The sequence below is a fragment of the Dunckerocampus dactyliophorus genome, chromosome 5 (assembly GCF_027744805.1).
Source record: "Dunckerocampus dactyliophorus isolate RoL2022-P2 chromosome 5, RoL_Ddac_1.1, whole genome shotgun sequence".
Classification (NCBI taxonomy): domain Eukaryota; kingdom Metazoa; phylum Chordata; class Actinopteri; order Syngnathiformes; family Syngnathidae; genus Dunckerocampus; species Dunckerocampus dactyliophorus.
The window spans coordinates 24,239,298-24,263,254 of NC_072823.1; the positions used below are offsets into that span (position 1 = coordinate 24,239,298).

Consider the following 23,957-nt stretch of genomic DNA (forward strand, 5'->3'; position numbering starts at 1 on the left):
CCTAGTCTGAGTCTGAAAAACAAAGCAAACTTGTCTTTCAAATAACTAAATGTCATTGTGTTAACACACAGTAACGCAAGGCAACGGCAAGGCATGTTTATTTATAGAGCACAATTCATACACAAGGTCATTCAAAGTGCTTTACAGAAAAGAAGGGTAAAATCACTTCATAAAACATAAAATCATTCTAAAATCATTACATAAAATTCCATAAATCATTCCATAAAACAAAAAAGATTAAGAATGAAGAGTGCAGATAAAATACTTTTAGTTGTCATATGCACAGTTCAATACCTTTTTCACCTTGGATTTGAACATTGCCAAAGATCAAGATTTATTTATTAAGATTTTCACATAGTTCATTCAAGTTTTTTTTAGGTTTCAGACTGTTGCATTCTGACATCCACTGCACCCACATGAACAATCAGATGTTTAATCCCTTGGTGTTTTGCTAGGTCCTCAGGTATCAGTTTTGTGATGTCAGCGACTGTGGCACTTGGATAGCTAGAAGTAGCTATTCTGTTTATGTTTATGTTAGATATGGCTCCATCTCCAAGCACCGCAGTATCTTTGACCTTGACACTTGGCACAGTTTTTCTGTCTGTGTGCTGCTTTGTGCTGAATTCATAGTTTTCTCTCTGTTTGTTAGAAATAGTCACATTTGGCTCTGACAGTGGTAAAAATGTGTTTGTTAGCTTTATTTCGGGTGATGATAAATCTCCGTAGATACCAACATTTCGACTTGGCACCAAGTCTATTATAAGTGTCTTTACAGAGTCTTGGAAAAGACAGTATCGTTTAGAACAATTTTATCACTCCTTCCTTTGGAGGTAAATGTGGACATCTTACCACTGGATTCATGAAGTGCTTTTTCGGTTTCTAAGGCAAAACCGAAAAGTAGTTAATATTATTGTGTTACAGCATAGTCAATGTTAACTGCTATCTAAAACCAATTTCACATTTACATTCTGCCCTTGTGCACCAGAGTTGGGCAGAAGAAACTTCACGAAAGCGAGCAGCAGAGCAGCAGCTTTTCAGTGAGTCATGCAAGAACAAGACCAGCAGCACAAATGCTTCAAAAATGAATCATCACAAAGTTCTCTTTCCGCTTAAAGAAACTGTGATCCTAGTATTTTATATTTGAATAATATTAACAAATACAGTTGTTTTGTCTATATGTGCCCTGCGATTGGCTGGCCATCAGTCCAGGGTGCTCCAGCATACCCGCGACCTCAGGGAGGATAAGCGACATGAACGATGGATGGATGGATGGATTAACAAATACTGGGGTTCAGCGTTTATTTGTTCAGGCTGACGCACCAGTCATTGAATTAAATCAGAGGGCATTATTTAAGGAAGTATGTTATTACTATAAATGCTGCTGCTGTAAAAATACTGATCTAGACTGATGCTCAAACAAAGATGTTTGATGTGGCTTGACTCAAAGGTTCATGCCTTTAAACTCCATGTTAGAGCAGGAATCTTACTGACATTGAATGATATTTGACTGAAGAGTTAGCAGTGGTCAAAAGGTCATATAGGTAGACAAATGCTAATCAGACTTCCTGTTACAAAAAATGTCCCAATCTCTGTATGGGATGCTGGAGCTGCAAGGGACCCCTCTGGAGACTCTCTGGATCCTGCATGTAAATATTTGTCATGTTTGTCAGTGTTGCTGAAGTGCACTCCTTCCACTCTGGAAGACAAACCTATTATTATCCTTATCAGCGCTCTTGTGGCAAGGGGAACGATTTGTGGCCGTCGAGGCAAGTAAATCAAACCCGACTCATTCTTATGAGAGGATGTTATATAATATGTGGAAATGGCTCCATCGGGTTTGAGATGCACAGGATTTGGAAAGTGGATGTGGTGGTGTAGTGCTGTTGGTTTAGGTGTCACTAAGTGGTTAATTGTGTGAAATGATGCCAAATTGAGAGCAAACGTCTGGCGTTCCTTCTCATCAGCCACAAGGAGTGCTCATCGAGCTGTTTGAGTGTGAGTCACTCCTTATTCACCACTTCCCCCTAACAACCATGCTTGTTAACCTTGGAAATCCTTTATCCGTTCCTCAGGGGATATATTTATTTGTGAGGAGTTATTAAATGAATAGATTCACTAACAGAACAACCCCAACCCCAACCCTAACCCTAGCCCTAACCCTAACCCCAACACTAAAACACTGTGTACTGAAGATGGCACTTATTCTTTTGACAGTGTAAATTTGACAGCTGAAATTTTCTTGTGTATAGCAGTATATGGCTCGATGCACCTTTCAGCCTGCTATGGCCTCAACACAACAGAGAGGCCTCCACAACAATGGAAACTGTGTCCATCTTAACCCGACTCTGGAGGAGGTGGAGGCGGCATGATGGGAAACAGAAGAGAGGCACCTGTGCAGGAGCTAGGCTATGTTAAAGCTAAAACTGCAAGAAATCTCTGATATCAATCCTGCTGGCCAATGCCCGCTCTATGTAAAACAAAGTCAACTTGCGGTAGCACACCGCTCTCTGGTCATAGAGGTAGTGACTGTTAAATGTTGTCTGATGGAGTTCTTTAAACGGCTGGTGAAGAAACACATAAACGCTGCACTACCCCCATCATTTGATCGGTTACAGTTTGCCTGTCATCCAAACCTCTCCGTAGAGCATGCTAGATCCTCTGCACTCCACCCAAGCCTGGAACATCTAGAAAGCAAAAACACACATGCACAAACGCATGTTGTTGATTTCAGCTCTGCATGCAATACAATAATGCCCCAACAACTCATCAACAAAGAGGTTTCCCGTGGCCTGGGCAAATAAGGCTCCAGGTGGTTCGAGTGGGAAGCAACATGTCAGACTCCATCCTGCTGACCACAGGTTGTCCTCAGGGCTGCATGCTTAGTCCTCCACTGTTTACATTGCTGACCTATGACTGTTCTTCTATATCCGGTAAACTGTATCATAAGTATGCGGACAAAGCAGCAGTTGTAGCTCTAATTAAACTAAGATTTGAATGCCACAAAATTCCAAATAAGCTTCTACAGTTTGGGAATTTATAAGCCTTTCGTATTTTTTCCGGAAATTCTGGTTTAATTCTAAATTGTACAATTTTGCAGGTTCCACTGCATTGAATAGCTGATGACTCTTTCTGATAATGAACTTTCACAGTGCTTGAGTGCTAAGAGGTGCTCGGATTGGTAGGTTCCCGTGGAGGGTTGGGCTTGAAAAAGTCTCTCTGCAGTGGGGGGGCTGCTTTGAGTGAGACTTTAACGCGACCCAAACAAAAGCCCACATTGATTTGCTTTCATAAACCGCCAGCCGCTGTTGGGTTTGTTAGTGGATTAGTCAGAAATGGAGCTGTGTTTTTTTTAATGATTCTGTCCCGTGTAACCAAAACCCAATACCTGGCTGAACAAATGCCATGCACCAAGACAGCTAGCCAATGGGAAATGCGTGTTTGGCGAGCACACACGACCACAATGCTACGCCCGCCTTCATTGAGCGCCGTGTGCTCTCAAGTGACCAACTACAGATGGTGCCCAGGGAAGAAAATTAGAGATGTTATAGGCATTGACACGACCACTTTGGGGACTGGAATTGCTCCCTTAAGCTGCAGTTCATTAGGGGAATATTGATGTGTTTGTCCACCCAGTAGTCAGCCTCCTCCAACATCCAGGCCACTCATTGGATTTTTGCAATAATCACTTTTTCTCTAAGAATAAACCACAGGAACAGACACGAGTACTTCACTGAAGCAATGACAAGTGCTGCAAAGACAAAAAAAGATGTGACAAAGACTGAAACTAAATGAATGCATACAGGTTATTTGCGCAGCTCGGCAGAGAACACAAGAGGAGGTAGGGAGCTGATTGGCCACGTCAGAAACAACTTAATACAGACGCAAAGTACTACACATAAGTTTCAGGTTTCAAACCATGAATATAAAGCTGGCCAAAACATAAGGGAAGGCCAAAATGTATAGAAAAATATACATTGGGCATTATACAGTTACAACATACTGTACCTTCTGCATGCATTGTCTATACAGAATATGTGATCCAACATGAACAATACATGAAACACATGGTCGAATGGAATAAAAATAACTAACGTCTCTGTGTCTAGTAGCACCCGCATGCAGTGCCTGCAGGTGGACTCGGTCCAGCGATGGATGGAGGACTTGCGCCACATGACGGAGGTGGAGTGCATGTGTGTGCTCCAAGCCAAGCCCATTGAGGTGGACGACGACACCCAGCAGGCTGAGCTGATCGTGGGCGGTGGGGCTGGCGCAGGGGACCACGTTGCCCGCAACAACCTTCAGACGCTCCTTCGCCGGGCCCTGGTGGTCAGCACGGAGCTGGGCAAGATGTTCCAGCGGCTGGAGAAGGGACGCTGGCAGAGGGTCCACAGCACAGCGGTGCGGGCAAACTGCCACGTGCGCTCCTTGGTGCACGAGTACAGTGCAGCACGAAGCACGCCACCTGAGATGCAGAAGGTGATCTTTCTCTGCAGTGATTGGTAATGTCACATTGTGCCCTCACTTATCACATTGTGTTTGCTTTTCAGTATGAGACGTCTCTTCTGGAGAAGTGCATGGAGCTGACTAACATCACAGAGAGGTAAAACTATTAAGAGCTGTATCTTCACACTCACACTATCAGACATGTATCAATTTACCTATCTTTATTACTGTTGTTATGGATTTGTAGGACTTCCTGTCTACAGTATTGTCACATTCTTAATCGGGCCCCTCCCTTTCAGGTGCCTTCACACCGAGGACGAGTTCTTCTTGAAGTCCATGAGGGATGCCATTCATGAGATCCTGACTGATGTCAGTGATTCATTCAGCAACATGATTGACATGGCCTTAGCCAATGAGATCCAGGTTTGTAATTGATGCTTTCCTCTTAAAAAGTCAAATGATTTTTTTGTTGTTTTTCACAGGCCAGCGCTTCTGTTCTTGCAGGTTCTGATCAAACAAATTGAGTCTTCAGACAACGTTCACACCATCGGCAGTGCCATCAGTAACCTGCTGTCCCTCACTCAGGACGGACCACAGCTCTGCAGCATCATCGCAAAGGTACTGCATTATTCCAGGACTGGAGTGTTAGGGCGTACTGTCGTCTCTGATTAATAGTGAGGAACATCCATTGAAAGTTGCTTAAAGTAACTGACCTTTTGCTTCTGGTATGAATAAAGTCTGAAATTGAACACATACTAATTTGACCGCTGAATTCACACACACACACATCATCACTCCTGAATTTAAAGAAGACAGGCGATCTGTAGAGTGGTGACAATAAACCTACATTCAATTCTTCAATTTTATGATATCCCTCCCCTCATTCTAGAACAGGGGTCTCCAACTCAATTTACCTGGGGGCCACTGAAGGTAGAGTCTGTATGAGGCTGGGTTACATGAAATATTGGGAGTGATGCCGTCTCCCAGCATGCTTTGCGGTACTGGTTTTGTAAAAATATTACAACAATAGTAGTACTTGCCCTATGTGTGTTTATTTACCTGTTACATGCTGTGCTGTCATTTTTGTAGGTAGTATTCTGACTAGTGACATCCCCCCATTCATTTCACTGTGTGACAGACTCACTGTGATTTCAGTATTAGCTTGTGCTTGCCCCTGCAAGTGCATCTGAAGTTGCCCAGGCTTTGTGGGCCGCACTTACTCTAATCTTTGATGTTAAGTAGCGAACGGTAATTAAATAGAGAACGATAGTGTTATTGCAGCTGGAACTAATCGATGCATTACAAGTAATTTTTATTGCAAATATGGATCTGAAATCTGAGGAGAAGATGTTTGAAGCTGTGGGCTATCTGCCCTCTCAGTCGTATACAGACAGGAAATAATGTTCTCTAACCTGACCAATCACAGCCTTAACATTCCGTGTCCTCACAGCTCGAGGATTATTTTTTTAACGAGCATGTCACACTACGTGCATAAACCAATCTTTAAACTGAAATCGGCGAAATGCAACAAAATGTATACCTGGAGAGCAGTACAAGGGTATTCAAGGGTCAAAATGTTAGCCTTGTACTACAAACACGTACATGTTGTCTGTACCTACAAGATAAGATCAAGCAGACCAGACAGCAATACACAATCGGGCCATTAGTTAGCTGTCCACTTCCAGGACGCCACACACGCACACACACACATGCACACGTACACACACACACACACACACACACATGCACTCACTCACAACAGATTGCAAGATCAATACTGTCAGTTCCCATTAGCAGGATGCATTGATCACAAGGCTTAGGCGTGTCTACCTATCAATCCGCCCCACCTTGTTGAAGTGGGTGTGCGGTGTGGGGCAGAAGCTGCTTTCTGGTAGCTGCTAATGACTGCATGACACTAAATGACACAATGCCAGCTGAAAGACACACACACACACAGACACACACTCCAACCATCATTATCATTTTCCACAGAGTGCGTACTTCCCTTGAGCACTTTTTCCCCTGTTAAATGTGATTACAGTTTGAAATGCTGAGAAGGAGAGTTGATATTTCCTCTGTTGTGACACACTGTGAATAACATAGTGAGTAACAGTGCACCACTGCTGTTGCTGACATAAAGAGATGAATCAGTGTGCAAACATAGTGGACTTTGACTCAACATTGTCGCACAGCTGACATGTTATTGTGTTAAACAGCCGACGAAAAACAAAGAATCCACTATCTTCATTCATGCTACTGCAGGAAAATAATCCAGCCGTCCATCCATCTTCTATGCCGCTTATCCTCACTAGGGTCGCGGGTATGCTGGAGCCTATCCGAGCTGACTTCGGGCGACAGGCAGGGTACACCCTGGACAGGTCGCCAGTCAATTGCAGGGCACATATAGACAAACAACCATTCACACTCACATTCGTGCTTATGGACAATTTAGAGTCGCCAATTAACCTAACATGCATGTTTTTGGAATATGGGAGGAAACCGGAGTACCCGGAGAAAACCCACGCACGCACAGAAAATGATCCATGTCATTTGTAATTGCAGATATTCGGTGGTCTAAATTTCTGTTTATGGTAGACATTTTGTCATGTCATCCCTTGTCATGACTGAGGGCGCACAGCATTTTGCCATACTTCTCATTGCAACACACTGGTGCACTCAAAATGCTAAGTGTAGTTGTGGAATTGCACTAATTAAAACACAGCCTTTGTCTTTAGGACGTGATATTAACTGTGGTTAACTTCTTTTTACTATTGTATGGCTGTTAAGAGTGTTACAGTGTTAATGAAAATATGGTCTGGGGAGTTACTAAAGGTTTTAAGGCATTAGCAAAATAATTTGAATTTCCATTATTCCCTATGGGAAACACAAATCCAACAAATTGGATGTGGTTAAAAAAAAAAAGATTCTATTAGTCATATACCGACAAATTCAAACAGAGGTCATCAGTAGTGTCATAACTTATCCAGCCACCTCTTAATATTGTCATTATTATGCCTTGAATGTACAAACCATAAACAATAAACAGAAACTACAGTATAACAAAGTTGCACTACGAATATATATAAACAACAAAATATACGAAAATAGAATATAAAGGAGATGGAGTGTACTCACTGAAACTGATGAATCATTGTAGATAATGTCCATTACTTACAGATGAAGTTTAAAGAGCCAGCCATCGAGTGCTTTACTTGAGCCATAGAAGCTGATGTCCACATTTAATTCAACTGAACTTAAACGTGTGTGTAGTCCGTTCTAAGGGTGAAAATGGCTTCTTTTAAAGGGGTTTGCAGGTACCATCCACTCTTTCAGTCATTTTGACTTAAAAAACAGTTAAATACTACTCGCTAGTTGTTCACTACAGATGTTAGCTCGCTATCTTCGATGAGTGGGAAAAAATGACGTCATTGTGAATTACTTATTGGCCTTGTTGTTGTCACCTCTAAAATATGACTAATTAGCTAATCTGTCGGTCAGCAGTTCGACTTTGTAGGTTTTTTTGGGTAGTTTTTAAAAAAATTAACAACAGCATTAATTCTTGTTGAGTCTTTTAGCTTCGAGGCAAATGCTGTCTTACCTGGCAACGCATCAGAGATGAAATCTGATTGGATAAGAGCGCCCACATACTATACAGGAAGTAGGCCAAAGTAAACAAATAAAGAAGAGAATAAAGAGAAGCGGCATAGAAAATGGATGGATGGACTATAAAAAGACACAGGCAGCAACTAAATACATACATTTTAAATGTTTAAGTCAGGTACGTTGGTAATCATAGTTCCTCCTAGCATAGTAAATCATAGCTAAGTGTGTACCTCTTAATATGACACAGCTGAAATTTATTTAGCTTACATTAATTTTAGGTGTAAAAGAACAACAGTTTGCTTTACAATATTTTTATTTTCTGATTATGTTCTGAAGATTTAAAGGTCTTTATTGTCATTTATGCCACGTATTGGGTATATAGTGAATTGAAATTGCATTTGTTGGACCCTGTGCATAATATAGACACACAGACAAACCTCGTTTTTTGTACACCCCAGTTTTCATATGTTTGTTTTTTTTTTGCCGCAAATTTGGCGTCTCTCATTCTCGGTTTTTGTACAATATTACATGTAACAAACTAGTCCGTTTGTCCTGTACTGTTGTAACCCGCCCTGTTTCGCACCGGGGCTCGAAACCGGCCAAAACCCGGACTGTCGACCGCGTGTTCAGCGCAGCTCTTCAGGCAGAGGGAGTGAGGTTTACCAATTTACACTTGCACAGCCTCACAGGCTGGCATCCGTTACACTCTATCATTCCGTGAAATCAAGTGCCCAAACATCCTACGCGTTGCTGACACTGCATTTTTATCAAGTGCCACGGCTAAATAACCCGCCATGGGGCCAAAGAAAGCTGCGAGTGCCAGCAATTTGATAAAGAATGTGAGAAACACTATTGAATTCGATAACGTCAGGATGTTTGGGAAGTTTTTGTATGTTAGATTTTTTTAGACCTTTTGGAACGAGTGAATAATGAAAAACCGAGGTACCACTGTACTATTAACATAATATAGTAATTCTAATAAAGTCATAAAGTCATCCCTTGCATTACTGTGGTTTTCCAAAAATTAATTAATTAATAAATGATTGCTGTTTTGTGGTTGACTATGTCCTATTATTTAGTCAAAAAATACTGAAAGACAAGTATGTAGTATTCTGTTCACTAGGCATCAGCAATGTCACATTGATGAGACATTTGTTACATTACCTTACGTGGTACGTTCTTGGCTTCTTACTTTGTCCCTCCACCCCACTCGGTTTCAAACCTATTCTTAAATTTAAAATAAATAAATTGGAGGCTAACTAGTTAGCTCGGTAGCTAGCTATTGTTTAAGCTGCGGCAAGTGTCACTTCAGTGATCCTGTAGCCTGCACATAAGCGGTGCGCAATGTGGTGTAAACAAAGCTAGCTGTCAGTGTACGTCTATTTATTGCAGATTAATGTTAGACCGGCTGTCCTGTACATCAATCAAGTGAAAAACGTCATAATGAGGATGGATGATAGGCTGATAGGTTGATCTTTTTTTCAATGCCATGCGATTGACCCACATTACTATCGAGATACTACGACAAGGAACTTTCCCGATGAGTTAGTACTGTATGTCTTACTGTAGCAATGTTATAACATTTGGAAATTTGTAAAATCAAGTCTGTGTTTAATTATATCTGATAAAGCATGACTTGAACTTTAATTTGATACCTCATTCATTTCTCTACCCAAAATATTAAAGAAGTCAGATTTTATACCGGAAAATAGTACCTTTGGTACCCATTGCTTTAACATTGAGTCAAGACAAAAGCTGTGCTCGACCCACGGACCTTGGCAAGTACAACCGTACTACAATATATATATAACAACTTAGACTGTGACAATCTGTTTTTAAAGTCAACAGAGTAGTCATTTACATTTTTTTGATAATCAAAAAGTCTAGGGAAGAAAGTCAAATGATATACAGGTATATGTCATATGATATATTTTTCATGTATATGCCTCACACTGCAGTGCAGCAGCACTGTAAATGAATCTTGTCTTCTCTTGAATCTTATCTTGTCTTATAGCTTCGGTCCATGAGTTTGAAAGGCTGAAAGTTGGACTTCATTTTCGAAGCACTAATTTGACTTGATGTGGTCCAACACTCAATATAAATCCAAAACGAAATTGAAGATGAAGAAGTAATCTACATAACGAACATATATACGAATGAAAATACACATGATATCATATGAAATAATAGCATTTTTAAGGATGTCCGCACGGACTCTCCTTACAGAGAGGGCATGCTCAGTGTCAGATTTTTTCATCGCTAAAATGCGGGTTTTGTAACATTGCTACTTATTATTGCTTATCATGTCTACTACTGTGTATTTGATAATACGAGTACGAGTATAAAGGTGACTTAGGGTATTGTTCCATGTCTACAGGGCTTTAGTAATGTTAAAAAAAAACATTTTCAGAAAGTCATAAACTGATTTTCTATGCTGTAACTGACAATATTCCATTTGTTAATATTGAATCCTATGTCGCAGAAATTCATCTATCGCGGCCGGGGCTGACACCAATTAACCTCAATAACGAGGGACGACTGGATATGAGTATTGTAGCTTTCAGACTGGCACAGTTTTTAAATGAAATGAGCTTTTTTCTGGTCATGTTTTTCTTGCATCTTGTTGCAAAGCAGAGCTCACTCGAAACAAAAAAATTGAGTTAGGAGTAGATACATTACAGTAGAAACATTCTAAAAACAGTTTCCGCATGTAGGTAACAAGCGTTGATGTGGTGAAAGCCGCCAGTCTTTTGTGCATCAGAGTGCAGAAATCATCCCATAAGACGATTACAGAATTACACGCCGCTTTGTTGCGTTCACACAAATACTCAGAGGCCTTTTTAACCAAGCGGTCCATTTGTGCGTGATGCTGTCAGTGAGCGCGGCAATAAAACTTGCTCTTTATGGGCTCTGTGGGAGGGTGAAGTCAGTGGAAACAATGGAGCTGCAAGTTGTTTGACGGCGTGTGAAAAAGCGAAGCGGGCGAGGAGAAGCCGTGCAGGTAAAACTGACGACAAATTAAATGGCCTACTGGAGGTCTTTCATTTCATCACACTCGTGAATTATTCACGTCACGGTTTTAACTTGGGTGTACGTCTTCTATTGAGGATCTACCCATTCCTCAGTCATGTCCCTATTCCAGATGATTTAGGGCATCAAACCTGCTTTCTGTAGAAAAACGCGGGGATTATCTCTTAAATCTTTCCCATATTTCTTTCATAACAACTCTGCCCGCGGGCTTGTCTTAAAACGTATTCCTCCCAGCAGCGCGAGATCCAATCACAGCTGCGCCCAAAAAGCAAAAAACACGGTCATGCCGGAGGGCAGCGTGATTGGCCACTCCAATGCGTGAACGAGACATGGCCGCTCAAATGGCCTTATTAGGATAATGGCTGTCTTCTTGCAGGTAATTCCATCTATTTGCACACAGATGAATACCTGGAAATGTTTGCCAGAAGCCATCATCTGTGTGGACATGATGCATATTTGTTTCTTTTACTGCAATAGCAGCTATTGAGCTCATTTTTCCGCTCATGAAAAATGCAATGTTTATCAAACATGATGAATTCGGTCATTCCAATGAGAACCATCATGCTTCTTTTGACGTAGTTCTGCTAGGACCTGCTGGACCCCACGGTGTCCTCCTTGAAAATGATGTTTTATTTGTCCCATTGAGTATGACTACACCCCTTGATTATATATCTTATTTGGCTTCATATGGCCCATTTCAGACCATTTCACTGTATTGTAATCGGAACGCTTATCAAGAGATTCCAACTATCAAAACTTGAAAAGTGTGTTACTTTGTTTGTTGAGGCTTCATGTTTCATTACCTCGGTGTTAATGTCGGTGCATCATTAACGTCATGCAGGAAGGAGCGGTGGTGTCGCTGTTCAAGATCTGCAGACAGGATCGCTTCAAGGGCCTCTACGCTCATGCTCTGAGGACAGTGGCCTCCATTTGCTGCGTGGAGGAAGGCATCAAGCAGCTGGACAAGGTAGAGCTCACATGTGCAAACACTCTCCCCTTCGTAAACCAGTATGTGCTGACCAATGTTAGCCTAACCCATAAGAAGTCACAGTCACAGAAGTCACAGTTATTAGAGCCCTCTTGACATGAAATAACACCGGTTGAGTCACATTTACATTAGTATTACCCAATAAAGTACTAAAGTAGTAATAAAGTCCAACCCAGGTCTTCTTGGCCAACATGCTAACCACTAGACCACCGTGCAGCCACTGGTAGACATAACAAGAGTAAATAAGCCATTTAAAATGTAAATAAACTCCTGCTCATATGTACATGTCACAGTAAATGTGTTCACTAGCGGACCTCAGAGGCGGGCGGACAGGAAGTGATGTCAGAGGTTCAGAGTTGAGTTTCAGCTTGTCTTGGGTTATGGCCCCAACAGTAGTTATTATCATTATTATTACGTTATTATTAATGTGCCTGTTGTGAGATAATTTATACCTGCAATGCAGTCGATGTGTTGGTGGTCACTGGCGATCACGTCTGGTCATTGTCTCACCGAACACCAACATCTTGTGGCCAATGTAGAATATTACATTCACTTCTTGCTTGTATTTGTATTTTAGTTAATTTGGTTAGTTCATTTAGACATTTTTATGCTTGAAAATGCTTAATTTATGCCACGAAGAAGTACAATTTGCTTAAATATGCTTTTTAAATTCTTTACTAACAATAAGCTGTATTCAACCATGAAACAGCAATCATTTTTTAATTAATTACTTTGTGAAAAAACGCTGGCGACCAGTCCAGGGTGTACCCCGCCTGTCGCCCGAAGTCAGCTGGGATAGGCTCCAGCATGCCCCCGCGACCCTAACGAGGAGAAGCTGTATAGAAAATGGACGGATGGATAGATGGTCAGTGCGGGCGTGATGTTTGAACCACGATGTAGCGACGGGCGACTACACTGCTCACACTTCTTAGCATGGTAATAATACACGTGGAAGATGGCCAAGCTGGCGTCTTCCTGCCGCAGCCGCTTCAGGTGTGTCTCGTTGCTCCGCCCAGTAGTGGAAGTTAAAAGGAAACACAAAAAAGGCACCAGTTGTGGGGAAATAATACTAACTAAAAGGCGGGGCGGGAAAGCGGAACATGACAGTGTGTTCTCCACTGAGAGACGCGTGAAGTCTGAGTGCCTAATGGTGAAGCATCCAGGTGTGTAAAGTCTTTTTTAAAAAAAAACAAAGCAAATGTCCGCTCCTGATTAGCTGTGTGGTCTCAGGGGAGAAGCGGGTGGGCTGTCAGCAATGTCTGCTCACCGCCGACTGCTCAGGCTTGACAAACACAACTGTCACTGTTGAAGGTGGTCGCTGTTTATTGTTGGATATGCAGCTCAGTTTTATCCCCACATGTAACATTATGCAATCAGAACATGGAGCATGTTGGCTGAAAACTGAACTGGATAGATGGGACCACAGAGAAAGAGACTGACACGTTGCTTTATTTAAAAGAGGAACTTGTTTAATTTGATAAACACTCCTAGAAGGAGTAGAAGTTATTGACTGGCATCAAACTTTGCGTCTAACTGCAGTCAAGTTCGGTGTGGTAGAGAGTAGCATCCTATTTTCTGGAGTAGCTGCAGGATGGGGGCGCTGGTTGTTGTGGGGGGTGTTTCCACGTCACTGGGTCAGGCTGCCTCCGTGCTTCTGACGTCCACGGAGACCAAAATAGGGAAGCGCCCTGTGAATGTGGGCGCGTTGATGCTCATCAGCGGATGAGAGTGACAGGTGTGGCTGGATGAGAGTCACGCCGGATGCTTGTCTCCAAACTTTTGTTTCCCAAAGTGATGCTGATGGCAAACAAACATGGGATTGATTGACAAGCGACTGTGGTAAATGCGTAGTTCATTCAAGGGGATGCCTTTTGTTGCACAAACACGTGAGAGTTACCCTCTCATATATGATATATCATAGGTGAATGGATGGCTTAGTAGTGTGAATTATATCCAAAGTATAATTTTGATTTATGGATTTGTGACTGTATGAGCAGTGAGGCTCACAATGTTGTCAAGAAAGTCAGGCAAAGTGCAAGAAAAGCTTGTATGTAATGTGCAACACTGCCCCCGCGTGGATAAAGACTTGAACTACATCGCTATTTGACGATAAGCAAGTTGACTTAAATAAGGGAGAATGTGGGCCTCACTCAAAACAAATATAGAAACGTGAATTAAATTCAGACATATTCAAATAAAAAGTTAATGATAAAATGTCATATGGTATTGTACAAGAAAAATAGCCATGATGTATGAATAATAAAGTGTGCCGATTTCCGGTACAAATCCCGACTTAGTCCATTTTTTTGTGTTACACTGAAATGATTTCCACCAGAATCAATGACACTATCCCAGGGGTTGGCAACCTTTACCATCAAAAGAGCCATTTTGCCTCCTATTCTATTAAAAAATAAATAAATCTGGAGCCGCAAAACATTACGCAGTTTATAAACTTGGAAGAACTGTAATCCTTTTAAAATGTTACCTATAACAACAACAAAATTCAACAAACAGAACAAACAGGCCTACTATGAAATAATTTAAACACGTAACTCTGTAATCCTTTTTGAGTGTTTCCCATATTTGTGTAAAATGAAAACAAAATGTAGCCAACTTTAAGATAGAGTTCACATATCTGCATATCAGTGTTGTTTGCACAATACCGATTACGCCAGCACTGAATTGTCATCGATATCCATTCTATTGGTCCTGTCCTTGACTGTCTTTGCAGGGAGAGGCATTCTTTCATTTTCTTAATCATTTTCTGATGATTTTTTAATTCGCAGAATAGATGTTCTGATGTTTTTATGAACGATTCATGTATTCTCCATCTGTGATCGGCTCTCCCCTCCTTACGATCTCATGCGCAGCCCAAACCGTCTCGGTGACTTATTATCTTAAACGCGACTGGCGAAAAATGCAAGGACTTTTTCTGACGACGTTGGTAGATTTTTCTGGTATTTGGAGACATATTGTTCTGCGGTTGCTGCCGAAAGAAAGGTCCGCCCCGCCTCAGCTCAGGTCAGCTCCCGCAGCACACTACCTGCCTCTCCTGGAGTCACCACCTCGGTGATTAGCGTGTCACGGGCTCCGAGCACATAGTTACAGTGAGATTCTCCTTTTAAACATATTACTATGATCTTATTTTTATTTATTTTACTGCGCATTAAATTGCTTTAGACTCTTTAGACTCGCCTTTTTTCTCCCCCGTGCAATTAGACTCATTGCAGTCTAGCTCTGGGGTCCTAAGGAAGCTTTCACGTGCAATGATATAAAAAAACACTTAAAAACATTTGTAGATAACTACATCAAATTTTATGTAAATACATATCGATTTTGGAAATATGGGCCATTAATTTATTTAAAAAATAACATACAGTAGTTCCAAATCTCATAGTTTTTGCATGTATAGGTTGTTTGAACCTGCTCCATTTATTCAATGTTCCTTGACCATACCATTGTGCGTGTGCTAACTTTCTCCACGCTGCGCAGATAGACTACTATACTGTATTTTTACCTTTTTTCTTTCCCCTCATATTTGGTCTCAAATGTTGATACTATGTGGGAATGCATAAAGGTAATTTTTGATGACATTATTCAGTGCTAATGTGCATATTTGTTGATACACAACCTCAAGTTAATTCATGCTAGCACACTCCCTGTTTCCACACATATCAAACATCTTCTCTCTGAAAAACAAACTCCAGGCTCGTACTGGTGGATGGTGGGTCTGCATTCATTTTGTGCTTTTACTTAGATGTTGTTCCTGTTTTAGTTGTACACAATATTAAATAAGATAAATTTGATTGCAATAATGTACGAAAGGATAAAGATTTAGACAAACAAAAATATAAATGTTGACCTTTAGATACAGTGATAGAACATATTTATAGTATTTGGAGAAACATGGTGTACAGGTCAAGAGTGTCTAAGTTGGAGGAAGTGATTTGTTCAGAGTTGATGGAGGACATTTGACCACCAGGTGGACGGCATTCTGTGCCTGGCAGACATTTTGACAGACGACAGCAGTGTGGAGGCGGCGCGGGCCGAGGCGGCGGCAGTGGTGGCTCAGATCACCTCACCTCACCACACATCCACGCAGCATCTGGCCAGCTTCTTGGAGAGCATGCACGACATCGTCACTGCACTCATTAGTGAGTGCTCACCTTCCACCTTTGACCTGCTTGAGGCCTCCTGGCGTTACGTATCACAAGACACTGTGGAGGACCCTGTTGATGATGATGATGATGATGTTGAAGCTTTTGCAATAAAATGTGTGGATCCTTCCCGGCTTCCAGACTTGTGCGAGAGCGCCTCCTGTGGCGAAGTCTTCCTCCTGGCATCAGCAGCCTTGGCCAACATCACGTTCTTTGACAGCATGGCCTGTGAGATCCTCCTGCAGCTCAATGCCATCCACATCCTTCTGCAGGCCTGCAAGGACCGCCAGAGAGTGGACACGCCCTACTCCAAGGACCAGGTGCTCCATTAATGACAAGTTTGTCACATGACATCATTGAAATTCTGTCCTGTGTGCTGAAGGCCGTACACAGGGAATGTATGCTATTCTGTACCACAATTCTAGTCTTTATTCTTATTTCCACTCAGTTTTTCATGCTCAGCTACTTCCACATTTCTCAACTCATTCAAACCAGTCCAACATAAAAACGTTCAGCTCATTCAGGCTATCTATTTTCGACATTTCAAACCTACCCAAATTTCTCAGAATTCAAAATTTTCCAGGCCAAAATGTCAATAAAAATGAATACCGTTTTTCCACATTTCTCGACTAATTAAAACCAATCCAACGTCCGGACCTTCCGCTCATTCAAAATATTTAGGCTATTTATTTTTGACATTCCAAAATCTCCCAGTTTTCCCAAAATTCCCCATTTTCCAAACACAAATTCTCTTTGAACTGAAGAATTCTTACTAAATTCCACATTTCTCAACACATTCAAACAATTCCAATGCCAAAACATTCATCTGTATTTGACATCCCCAGTTTTCCAGGAATTTCACATCTTCCAGCCCCAAAATTTATTTTGAAATGACTGGCATTTTTTAAGTATTTACAAGTTTACATGTTCCCACTTCTGTTTTCATAATTCCTCAGTTTTCATACATTAATTTCAGTTCAGATTCAGCTCCTCCAGATTCACATGCAATTTCTACACTAAATTTCTACGCTTTTCACTGGAATTAATTGTGTTACAGTCACAGTTGCAGTCGAGAACAAGTAATAACTTCCACTGAGTGTACATTTTTGCATTTTAGGTGGTGACAATCTTAGCCAACCTGTCTGTCTTGGAGCAGTGTGCTTCTGAAGTCCTGCAGGAGCAAGGTAATCAATGAGTCACTCATTCCAACTGGTGTATTTGCTCAAGAAATTGCATTGCATGAATGCTAAGATGCTAAAAAAAAAAATAAACTGAAGAAGCTACCGTACCTCGTCATACATCATAGCATATGCCAGGAGTGTCCAAAGTGCCTGCAGCGGCGCACAGCTTGGAATATTCTGAAAATGAAATGAAGTCGTTGTCAATGAGTTATGTAATTAGAGATTTCACAAATGCGCTTTGTCATTTGTAAAACAAAGCTAAGCTGTTTTGTTCAGATCGCTTAGCATATATTGACCTAAATTGGATTGGTTTTAGTAGCATCTTTAACACACAAGATGTAGCAAAGTGACCCCACATCCATGATTTTTTCTGAATGCCGCCCTCAGTGGAAAAAGTTTGAACACCATACCAAGCAAACATGCCCCCATCTGCTCCAGATAGGTGCACATGTGCCCTCTAGTGGCAGTACATTGTGTAACATAATCTGATCGGGACTGTAAAATGACATTATCAAGATAAATTTGAGTAAAAGTAAAAGTACCTCATAAAAAGGGAAAGTTTCTTGTCATAAAAAGACTAAAAACTATTAAAGTAGCTGATATTAGTAGGAAAGTATTAAAGGCATGAAAACTAAAAAAATGTACGTAAATATTTAAATTTAAAGTACACATGAAAAGGACATGTAAAAGTGCTGTTAAAGACCAGTTAAGTTAAACTTTTTAAAGTGTTTATTTATGTAGCCTCAGGTCAACATTACGTATACCTGCTACATAACTAACTGAAAATAAAGTACTTTGACTTAGCTTTCTTAAGTTAACTTCTACTAGCCTGTTTGGGACACAAAAGAACAAGTTTCATGTGTAACAACTACTTAACTAATGCTCAATCGACAAAATAACTTGATTAACTAATATCTTTGGTTGGCCCTTGCTTCAGAAACAAAATACAATGTTTTAAAGGAAGATATGTCATCGGGCTGTCGAAAGTAAATGACATGGTAGAATAGAAGGGTGACACTATTCATTTCTCACCGCGGAAACGACGACAGTACTTCACACGCAATCGTGCCTTAGTTGAAGTACAAGCAAGGTCCTGAAGATGGCAGCATTGTGTCACGTGTTTAGAAGCTAGGAGGCATGTCAACCACAATTAGAAATAAATAAACAATAGGCTTGATCAAATACTTGCTAACATCTTTGTGGTTGTCAGGCATCGAGCGTCTTCTTCTGCTGCTGGGAGAGAAGCCGTCCTCCTCCAGCCCGTCTGAGGGCGCCGCCTGCGAGCGTGTCCAGCAGAAGGCCGCCGTCACGCTGGCACGTCTGAGCAGAGACAATGACGTGGCCATGACGGCGATCCAGCTGAAAGGTACTCAAGAGCCGTGTCTCAAATCGAATACTCCTGTCAGTACACTTCAGTAAGTGTACGTTGTATACTATGCATGTGTCTCAGTTGGCACACTTCCGTACTTACTTTTAGTGTTTTGAGTGCATAAGTGCGTTCACACGGAGAAGTACAGCAAAATGCAGTGTAACCGGATGTTGTGCTTAGTGTTGGACACTTACCACCCTTATTAGTCGCCATCTTGGCTACGTAGCGGAAGGGGAGGGAGTGACTTGAGTGGTTGCAATTCACCATGAAAAAGAAGAGAAAAAGAAGAAACAGACCTGCAGTCGTCATTTCCAGCAATTGTGCAACGACAACGATGGGATTTGGGCCAGCACAAAGTTCAAAGTTCACGCCCTCGGGAACTAAGTACAAATTGAAAAAAGTATACATACTTATTGAAGTGGGCTCATCACGGCACACTCGCCATTTTGACAGAGCTCTGCATCTTGTCATACAGAACTTCTCAGTGTGAACACGCTTATGAACTCAAAATAAGTGTGGAAGTGCGGAAATTGAGACACAGCCAATGACTCTTACAACACTCACTGTCCACTTCATTGGGAACACCAATACCAACACAAAAGTTGTAGCAAAGACACGATTTTCCTGTAAAAGTAACAATGCTGGTGATGATGTTAACAAGGGTGGTGGACTGGACACTTTGGACACTTAAGTCATCTTTCCCTCCTCTGCCTACAGCCGTCCCTCGTCTCATTGACCTGTGTCGCTCCCCCACTGAGAGGAATAACAGCGACTCCGTTTTGGTCGCTTGCCTGGTAAGTACGACTGTGTGTGTGTGTGAAGATAAGTGGCTGCATGTTCCATCCATCCATCCGCTTTCTATGCCGCTTATCCTAACTAGGTTCGCAGGGGTATGCTGGAACCTATCCCAGCTGACTTTGGGCGAGAAGCGGGGTACACCCTGGTCTGGTCGCCAGCCAATCGCAGGGCACATATAGACAAACAACCATTGACACTCACATTCATACCTATGGACAATTTAGAGTCACCAATGAACCTAACATGCATGTTTTTGGAATGTGGGAGGAAACCGGAGTATGGCTGCATGTTGCGCAATCAATGTGTCATCACCAACCCACCGTAACCACTAGACATCAGCGTATACATAAAATCATGTAGTGCGATTTGCTGTAATTAGTATTTTGTAGAAAACTAACATTTTATGTATCTTAATACAGTTTTTTCTTAGTTAATGAATTTTTGGAGCGTTATTAACCTCAAAACTAACCTGTTTTGAAATAAATATATACACTTTGTAGCAACATTTTGCTAAGCACAGCTTGCCTTTCATATTTCTTTCTTTCTTTCTTTTCCATCCTGCATATTTAACATAAAATACAGTCCTTATTTTCACATTTCAAAATGTATTTCATTTTAATGTATTCTTTGAAAAGACAGAAAAAATGCATTTCTTACTAAATTGTGTGAGATGAATTTATGAAAATGAAACATAATAAAAATAAAACTAATAAATTGTAAAAAATAAAAATAATTTAATGCATTGTTTTTAAGTGGTGGCCACTAGGGGTCGTTTGGGGTCACTCAATCTTTGGGAAGCAAGTTTTAGGGTCATAAATAGTAGTACAATTATGAAAAATAGAATGTTGTGTGTGTAACATAACAATATATGAATACTAATGATATAATCTTATAAAATATATAGTATAGCACTGACCTAATATGATTACTTACCACGCTCATGTAGTCATTACTAACATCCATTTTTTAAAATTGAATTAATGCTACTGAGGCTACGTCTCAATAAAAAAAATATATGATATTTTTATATAAAAATAGAAAAAAATGCTCACGTAGCTTTAAAACACTTTGAATGTAATCTGGTGCCTTAATTTCCAAGTATCACTACATTCTAGTGAGAATCATACATGCACTCCTTTAAATACTTGACATGAGATGAGACATTTAATTTGCCTTTTTTCATCTATAACAAATACAGTCTTGGAAATAATGATTAGACCACCCTTGTTTCTTCTTCTTTGTTCATTTTAAATGTACCTTTGTTTGGACAAATAGAACAATGACAACAAAAGAGCTCATAAGAGTTACATTTTTTGGCAGTACAATGCTATAGCTATTCATGTAAGAACTTAAGTGGTTTTGGTTATTATCAAACTGAAGAAACAAGGGTGGTCTAATCATTTTTCCCATGACTGTATGTATGTAATATGTATGTAAATATGGACATACAGTATCATGAATATAATTCAAGATTCAAGATTCAAGATTCAAGAGAGTTTTATTGTCATGTGCATGGTAAAACAGCAGTTATACCATGCAATGAAAATCTTATTGTGTTCATTCTCCCAAGGAAAAGAAAGAAAAACACAAGAAAGAATAAGAACATAAGAAACATAAACACATATACATAAATACCAAGAAATTAAGCAACAACAACAGAAGAGACATTAATGCAAGTAAATAATACAAATAAATAAATAAATAAATAAAGTGCTATGAGTGTGTGTTGCGTGTGGCGTGTCTGAGTGCTTCATTGAGAAGCCTGATGGCCTGTGGGTAAAAGCTGTTTGCCAGCCTTGTGGTCCTGGACTTCAAACTCCTGTAGCGTCTGCCTGATGGTAGGAGTGTGAATAATGAGTGTTGTGGATGTGTGCTGTCCTTGATGAGGTTGTGTGTTCTGCGTAGGACTCTAGATTTATAAATGTCTTGCAGTGAGGGGAGGGCTGCCCCAACAATGTTCTGTGAGGTCTTGATCACCCGCTGGAGTGCCTTCCTATCACGTGTTGTACAGTTACCGTACCGTATAATCATCATTCTGCTGGTGGATGGTTAAGTAGCGTGCTCCTGTACGTAAAGCTTTGCCTTCAAAAGGAGCTACTTCATTTACACGTTAGCTTGTGAATGCTCTTTAAGTATGACATGAACCTCTACAAAACAGGATACATGTTGAAATACTAAAAAGATCATAGTATGAACAACATTCAGTACATAAGAGCTGTTTCTGATATTATTAGTAGTATTATTGGGCTCAAAACTGCAGTATTAATACATTTTTTATGGGTGTCCAAAATGTGGCTTGTTTTTTAATGGCCAAAATATTATTAAACACGGCCCACATGAAAACATTACAGAGGAGGTCCAAAAAATTAAAAATACATAAAATCTAAATAAATGAAAAGGTTAAGGGGGAAAAAAGTCAACGTGACAAGCTGTCACTATTACTAAAAAACTGCTTTGTCAAGGATAACAGAGCTGAGACAGGCTAGTTTCATGAACAAAAAAGGTGAAAAATATCAAAGTGACCCCTTCAGTTTTCCACTTTTATGTGTGCAGCAGGATCTCCTCAGTTCCGAAATGTTTTGGTCAGTGGGTGCCTATAAAAAGGAATACATGGGATAACTGTGTGTGCATGTGCGTGCGTGCGTGCAGGCGGCCTTGAGGAGGCTGGCAGCAGGGTGTCCAGACAGCATCGAGGCGTCCGACCATCAGCAGCTGATCAAACCGCGGCTGGTGGACTCCTTCCTGCTGTGCTCCAACATGGAGGAGAGCTTTGTGTGAAGTGACGGACGCTAAAGTGTGACAGCGTGACGACTAATGAGCTGCTGAGCGTCAACGTGTCTTTGACTGGACCTGGACCACCACGACCACTGACATTATTACAACGGAAGACATGTACAGTGTGTATGTACAGTGGGGAAAGTAAGTATTTGAGCCCCTGCTGATTTTGTAAGTTGACCCCCTTACAAAGATACGAACAGAACATCATTTGTATGTTTTCTTTTAACACAGAGAGATGCTATATACTTTTGTATTTGATTGAGTGAAATAAGTATTTGATCCCAAAGCAAATGATGACTTACCAATATATTGCACCAATAGTGGTCTTTTTATCACCAAGCTTCCAGTCCTGTGCAGATTTACAGTGTTGTACCTGAGTTCCTTTGAGAGCTTTATGCACGTGCCCGTGGTGGCAGAGAGAGTTTCGGTGACAGCTGTCTTTTATCCACATAATGAGTTGAGATTAAGACTAATTTGTGTACCGGTCTGTGTGGGTCACAATGCCTGCTTGTTGATATGGGATCAAATAATTATTCCCCTCAATCTATTACAGATTAATTGAGTGTATGGTGCCCCAACATTCTCCCAGGGGCGATAGATTTTTTTTAAGAACATGTGTCTTATTGTATTTTCAAGGTAGATGAGGCCAAAGATCAGATAAATATCCTCACACAGGCTCCATCTCAAAGCAAGAACCCTGTTGATTTTGAAGCGCATACAGCACTAGATGGCCAAGCTGGCTGAGGTCAACTCAGTACTTTCTCTGCTAATCACATCTATCAATCAACTTTTTTCTTATCAAACTTTCAAGAATGCAACAGGTTTAAAATCTTCTCCAAGACAAAAAAGGTATATCATATTTATTTTATTGCTCAGATATCAACTAAATCATTAAGTACAACAGGACTCAGATGACCGCAACATGAGTTATTCTGCAGCTTGGGTTTCCTACGACATGTAGACGTTGTTATTATTCCTAGTGAACATATTTCATCTTGTTTTTTGTTATTTAAAGACGTCTTGTATGCAAAGCATGGAATAAATAAAGGCCATTAAGCAGCCTAATCTTTTCTGTGTTTATTCGCGTGGACGCCACGTGATGGATGCATCTCAGCGCACAAAATCGATAGGAAATACGTCAGTCGAACAAAAGCATCTTGAGTGATGAGATTAAAACTTATTTCCAGTTTATTTTCCGTATTTATTATTGCAGCATCAATGATATACACATGGCGTCCCTAAGTCTACTCACAGACAAAAATGTATATATGATATGATTTAAAAAAAACACACATATGTAGTGTCAACCTCCTAAAGTATTTTTAAATTAATTTATTATTTAATATATTTTCCAAGTATGTATTTTTTTTTTAACCTAAGGGCATTATTTTAAGAGGGTGATGACATAAATAAACAACATAATATAAGTTTTCTTTTTAAAAATGTACACGCACTAATTATGAATTATTATTAATTACTAATTAAATATTTTAACATTTTGTGTGATGTATGAATATTATACAGTACATGTATATTACAAGTCCAGACTTTAGAGACACCATTTATTACACATGAATAAAACAATGAAAGCTCTTTGGTGGTGGTCACCG

The 23,957-nt window shown here is 40.5% G+C and overlaps 1 protein-coding gene across 1 annotated transcript; it reads left to right on the forward strand.

The window, feature by feature from the left end:
* Positions 1-3,460: 3,460 nt before the first annotated feature.
* Positions 3,461-23,356, forward strand: LOC129181123 (protein inscuteable homolog). The gene is made up of 12 exons (XM_054775839.1): positions 3,461-3,516; positions 4,107-4,476; positions 4,548-4,600; positions 4,743-4,866; positions 4,948-5,061; positions 11,918-12,043; positions 16,047-16,218; positions 16,363-16,541; positions 17,339-17,405; positions 18,613-18,768; positions 19,489-19,565; positions 22,219-23,356. Exons 1-12 carry the CDS (start codon positions 3,461-3,463, stop codon positions 22,345-22,347), a joined length of 1,623 nt encoding a protein of 540 aa, XP_054631814.1. The 3' UTR covers positions 22,348-23,356.
* Positions 23,357-23,957: the final 601 nt, after the last annotated feature.